This window comes from Ursus maritimus, unplaced genomic scaffold (assembly GCF_017311325.1).
Source record: "Ursus maritimus isolate PB19 unplaced genomic scaffold, ASM1731132v1 scaffold_5, whole genome shotgun sequence".
In the NCBI taxonomy this organism is placed as follows: Eukaryota; Metazoa; Chordata; class Mammalia; order Carnivora; family Ursidae; genus Ursus; species Ursus maritimus.
The window spans coordinates 52,843,698-52,850,078 of NW_024426663.1; the positions used below are offsets into that span (position 1 = coordinate 52,843,698).

At 45.0% G+C, this 6,381-nt stretch overlaps 1 protein-coding gene across 1 annotated transcript; it reads left to right on the top strand.

The window, feature by feature from the left end:
- Positions 1-4,994: 4,994 nt before the first annotated feature.
- On the top strand, positions 4,995-5,900 carry LOC103663728 (mitochondrial ornithine transporter 2). Its single transcript, XM_008691476.1, has one exon. It carries the CDS (start codon positions 4,995-4,997, stop codon positions 5,898-5,900), a length of 906 nt encoding a protein of 301 aa, XP_008689698.1.
- Positions 5,901-6,381: the final 481 nt, after the last annotated feature.

Genomic DNA, 6,381 nt, shown 5'->3' on the forward strand with positions numbered 1-6,381 from the left:
GGAGGCAAAAGTCATAGGCTCCAGGGTGTGGAGGTCCATGAGAATAAAGCAGGCAGGAAGAGAGGTGGAGTGTGTAGATAAAATTATTCCCTAGAGCTGTGCTGTCTAATGACACAGCCACTCATCCCATGTGGCTACTGAGCACTAGAAACACGGCTAGTCCGAATTGAGAAACGGTACCAGTATAAAATACACTCCAGGGGCGCCTGCGTGGCTCAGCTGGTCAAGCGTCTGCCGTAGGCTCGGTTCGTGATCCCAGAGTCCTGGGACCAAGCCCCATTCCCCTGTTGCTCAGCAGGAAGCCTGCCTCTCCCTCTGCTCTCTCTCTCAATGGCTGCTGTCTCTCTGCCAAATAAATAAAATCTTAAAAAACAAAAACAAAAAACAAGAAAACTATCTCCCAATCACATACCCGCAAGCTGAAGAATTTTAAACTGTTGTCTCGATTATCAGCAATGACAGGAGATCAAAACCAAATCAACAGGTGCCACACAGGCTGGATGTCTGAATGGAAATACATACATACTGTGCACGGAGAAGCACTGAAAGAAAGCTATTTTAAGTGGCTGATTTCAAATGAAAGAATCTAATTACAGCAGAAACAGTTTACTTCAAATATATCTGCAGCATAAACTGACTCAGCTAACTACAACTGTTTTTTACTTGATTTACTTATAGTTTGGTTTTGTATTAATATCGAGAACTCCATTCGAGTAATTAATCTCTTATGTAAACTTCAAAAGAGAAAAACTGAGGAAAATTGGGATCCATTTTCCTTAAAGGAAGTCCTGTGTTAGCAAAAGGACTCACTTTTCTCACAGTTCCCCTTGGCTAATGAGTACGGTGTGTAGTTGGGCTACAGCTTTCTATATTAAACAGTGCAGAGATTTTACAAAAGACAAAAAGTAAAGTCTCTTTCACATCAATTTTCTAAAGTAAACTGTTAACACTTTGGGATGTATCATTCCAGGCCTTTATTTGGTGTACAATTAATTATATATGTTTATGTAGTTTTGTAAAGCAAAAAATATATATGATTTTGTTGTAGGTAATTCTAAAAAATTGTTATGACTGAAAAATATAAGGATCCTTCCCTATCAAGATATGCAGATTTACTGCTTCTGTTCATGATACAGATTTTTATTTTTTTATTTTTATTCTTTTTAGATTTTATTTATTTGTCAGAGAGAGAGAGCACAAGCAGGGGGAGCAGCAGGCAGAGGGAGAAGCAGGCTCCCAGCCGAACAGGGAGCCTGATGCAGTGCTCGATCCCAGGACACTGGGATTTCAACCTGAGCCAAAGGCAGATGCTTAACAAACTGAGCCACCCAGGCGTCCCATGATACAGATTTTTAAAAACATTTTATCTACTCCCCTATTGCTGGTCACCCAGGTTGTCCCGTTTTAAACTTTTTATTATACCAGATGCTGCAATAAACATTCATATCAGTATCCAATTTTCATTATATCTATAGACTAGGTAAGTGGGATTTTTACATTCAGTCCTAGGTGTCATAAAGCCTGACATTTTTAATTTGGAGATCAAATTTTTATTTGAGATGAAAATTTGGACAAATTGTGACAACTCATGTCTTTGAAGGACTGTGTCTTAAACTCCAGTTATCTTTTATTACCCAGTAAGAATTCTATGTGAAAATACAGACTGGGAAGACTGCTCACTACACAGTAATCATACTGGACGTTTTTCTGTACTTCAAATGCCAATCTCCCTCTCACCACAGAGTTGTATTTAGCATGTAAAGTTCCCTTTTCCTGAAACAGTCTCCAGATATTCTCCTGTTTGGCTTGTTGTCATTCAGGCCTTAGCTCACACCCTGCTTTCTCTGGTAATCCTATCTGGCAGTTCAGTCTCACTGCTAGGGAGCATGTGATTTGGGCATTCATCTTGTCAAGTGTAGTGGTCTTCAGTGAAAAGCTGGAAATTGTTTGCCATTATTTTCTGGTATGTATGCTTGGGAAGAAGTGCTTCAATTTAAAACAGAAGCATCGGGGCGCCTGGGTGGCACAGCGGTTAAGCCCCTGCCTTCGGCTCAGGGCGTGATCCAGGCGTTATGGGATCGAGCCTCACATCTGGCTCCTCTGCTAGAAGCCTGCTTCTTCCTCTCCCACTCCCCCTGCTGGTGTTCCCTCTCTCGCTGGCTGTCTCTATCTCTGTCAAATAAATAAATAAAATCTTTAAAAACAAAACAAAACAAAAAAAACAGAAGCATCATCCTTTTGGTTAGAATAAAAAAATGGTTTCAGTTGCTTACCTATTATCTTGGGCAGTGATATACTATATGATGGAATTTGTTCTTTCCAAGTCCAGCAGTTTAGTTAAGTTCATGGAACTTGATCTCTGTCTCCACTATTTATGCAACTATGTCTGGCAATTCAGTGAAGGTATAGACCATTTCCCTACTAATACCTTGTGATCCCTGGCCTGGATCATTAATTTGGCTTCTCCAAAACATATGCATGAACTTAATGCGAAAGCAATTTATGATTTATTGCAGTTTCCTGTATGTCTTGTGTTTATAAAAACTCAGTGTGTGTTTTTTTAAATAAACAATGAACCAGATGTAATTAATTGACAATCAGTGGTGGCTGAACTATTGAAAACACTTATAGATAACTTGATAAGGCCTCAATAATAAATATTAAAATATACTTTTTTCTCCTTGACTTTCCTGAGGGTAATATCAAAACAACAAAAAAAAATCCATTACTCAGGCAACCTGGCTGGCTCAGTCAGTAGAACATAACAACCCTTGATCTTGGGCTGGTGAGGTCTAGCCCCAGTTAGAGGTAAAGTTTACCTTAAAAAAAGTATAATGAATTTTTTTAAATCCCTCAAATATGACATGAAGAATTTAAAAATCTTTTTCTAGTGTAAAACGGCAGTGTTCTCACATAGCTCTTTTCTCTGTCAAAAAGTTTACCAAGATAACAAAAAACCTCAAGATTAAAAAGAATAAGAGATGAGACAGTGAGTGGAAAATGTCAACCTATTTTCAGAAGGCCAAAGCAGAGACAAACCCACTTGATACAGAACCTGTGAGAGGCTCAGTGTTTGCAGGCAGAAGTTTCCAAGGAAGAGAGAAAGGTATGCAGCTGGACATATGGGATTCATTGAATTATATTCAGAGCTGTTAGATGTCCAGGATCCCTAGTCCTCCCTTGGATGGCTCTTCCTGCCCCATCCCACATACGTTTATTTTCCTGGTAAACTGAACCAAAGAAGGCTCAAACTCAGAGAAAGCAGGCACAGATAAAGGAATGTATGACATCGAACAAGAAAATTATGTGAAAATCTATATACTTTACTGCAGTAATGTCACCCCTCTTCCCCCACTCTTGATCTCATTAAATCAGTATCCAACCCACACATCTCCCACACACACACCCACACAGAGTTAAGATTTCAAGATTATTCTCTGAAGAAACCATGTGGTTCAGAGAAAAGAAATCAAATACTGACATTTGGGCATTCTCCAAAGAAAAGGCCAGGTCACTATCTACTACAATGAAGTCTACCTGTTGACAACTATCCACACACTATCTGCTTTTCAGCGCCTCACTTTTATCTATTAATTGACAGGCAAAGATAACCAGACAAGGAAAGCTTTCCGAAGGGAGAATCATTTTAGTCTATTTCCTCCCCCTCCATTTTATTTTTACCCCCAAAGTAAAATACCGACGCGGCCTTGGAATGTAAACCTTAAAAGAATTCGTTCTAACGCTGGGATTATGAGCATCTATCAGGAAGGAAAAAGCGTGTCCTGACAACGGTATCCTCAAGCTAATGTCCAAAACCCCACCTTGCCCTGGAAGCTAGGCCCGTTGTCTTTTATATCCCGATCTTCCGCTGCTGCATCAAGCTCTATGACTCCTCAAGAACCTCGAGACTGAAGCCGGTATAGAGCGCCGCAGCCACGCAGCTCTTTTCTGTCAACTCTCTTAGCGAATACATAAATACCTGTTTTCCACGCCAACTGTAAAACGCCACGTCCTACCTCTAGAAATGGTGGGGACTCTGAGCCACCCGTTCCCAGGGCTCCAGCCCCGGATCCTTGGCGATGTTGCCGCGAAAGTAGCCATTCCCCAGCTCGGCCGGCAGGGCAGAGCGGATCTGCCGGTCTCGGGCTTCCCCGCAGCGGCCCCGGGCGCGCGAAGAGCAGGCTCGGGAAGGCGCGGCGGGGCCCACACCGCTGCAGGCCTGCCATTCCTGTCCTGCTGACGTCAAGGGTTCTCTGATCAAAAGCGGCCACCCATTGTCATGTAAACCACCCCCCACCAGTAGTTCGCCTTCCCTATCTTAAACTTCTGTTTCTGTAGATTTGACCCTTTGACTCCAGGCTCAACGAACGAGGAGCCTGTCGCCTTTTGTTTTGCCGAGTAAGAAACGTGGGGAGAGGGCACGTGGGGGGGGGGGAGGGTCCAGCCGAAAAGGAAAGCGTTGCTTTCCCGGCCGGTTAAGCGCGGCGTCTAGAGTCTCTGGCTGTAGTTGCAAGAATTTATCGACTAGCTTTCATTCGCTGTATTATAATTCATTAAAGGTGTGTACTTACGGGGCGCCTGGGTGGCTCAGTCGGTTAAGCATTGACTCTGGAGCCCAGCTCAGGTCGCCATCTCACTGTCGTGAGTTCAAGCCCGGCGCTGGGCTCCAGCGTGGAGCCTACTTAAGAAATAACAGGTGTGTCCTCAGCGTGAGTCCGGGGCGGGCCCGGCGGGCGCCTCGAGGGCCGGGCGGGGGCGGCGGCGGGCGGGGCCTGGCCTGGGAGCGGCGGGCGGCAGGGCGCCTGGAGGGCCCAGCGCGAGCAGGCGGCCGGTGGGTTATTTCAGTTCGCGGAGGGGGCCCGAGACCTAGCGTGGGGTTAAGCGGCTTCTCCCGCCCAGGAGGGAGAGTCGAGAATGGGCGGCTGGGTGTGAGACACCGGCGCTGAGCTCCAGAGAGTTGCCTCCCACAGAGCCCAGCAGGAGAGGGTGAGAACATGAAGTCCAATCCTGCCATCCAAGCCGCCATCGACCTGACAGCAGGCGCGGTGGGGGGCACGGCATGTGTCCTGACCGGGCAGCCTTTCGACACAGTGAAAGTGAAGATGCAGACGTTCCCCGGCCTGTACAAGGGCCTCACCGACTGCTGCCTGAAAACGTACTCCCAAGTGGGCCTGCGGGGCTTCTACAAAGGAACCGGCCCTGCGCTGATGGCCTACGTCGCCGAGAACTCTGTCCTCTTCATGTGCTATGGCTTCTGCCAAGAGCTGGTGAGGAAGGTGGTTGGACTGGACAAGCAGGCGAAGCTCAGTGATCTGCAGACGGCCACTGCGGGTTCCTTCGCCTCGGCGTTTGCTGCGCTGGCCCTGTGCCCCACTGAGCTTGTGAAGTGCCGGCTACAGACCATGTACGAAATGGAGATGTCAGGGAAAATAGCAAAAAGCCAAGATACAATCTGGTCCGTCGTGAAGAGTATCCTTAGAAAGGAAGGCCCCTTGGGCTTCTACCAAGGCCTCTCGAGCACCCTCCTTCAAGAAGTACCAGGCTATTTCTTCTTCTTCGGTGGCTACGAACTGAGTAGATCATTTTTTGCCTCAGGGAGATCAAAAGATGAACTAGGCCCTGTCCCTTTGATGTTAAGTGGTGGAATTGCTGGAATTTGTCTTTGGCTTGTCATATACCCGGTGGATTGTATCAAATCCAGAATTCAGGTTCTTTCCATGTCTGGGAAACAGGCTGGGTTTCTGGGAACTCTTATAAGTATTGTGAAAAATGAAGGAATAGCAGCCTTATATTCTGGACTGACAGCTACTATGATTCGAGCAGTCCCTGCCAATGGGTCACTATTTTTGGCTTATGAATATAGCAGGAGAATGATGATGAGCCAGTTTGAAGCATACTGAAGTGTCTTGGTGAACTGGATGCAAGTGAACGCATTAGAGGACTGCAGTTTATCTCAGGTTTCATGGAGTACTGGACCAATGTGGAATTATTTTTTACTTCATGGGAATTTTTTGTCTTCACTTCTACTCTAAACTTAACAGAAGAACTTGTATTTTACATCATATGATTTCTACCCATAATTGTATTAAAACAGAAAGATGGCTGTGCTTGTGTTTGGTGGGATATACATAGTGAGCAGGTGGCCTATGACCCTGATCTGAAATGGCAAATGTAATTATATCACGGCTTTTGCATAAACCTGTACATGCACATGCAGTTGGTTACCTGTTGTGAACAGTTTGGTTTCATGTTTAATCTCATATCACCAGAAAGACAGAGTTACCTGTTGTTACCTGTTGTGAACAGTTTGGTTTCATGTTTAATCTCATATCACCAGAAAGACAGAGTTAACCATGTTTCATGAAGATGGCATAAATGATG

What these genes read in the sequence shown, in the direction of transcription:
- LOC103663728 (XM_008691476.1), top strand. Translation starts at nt 4,995, where the DNA reads ATGAAGTCCAATCCTGCCATCCAAGCCGCCATCGACCTGACAGCAGGC.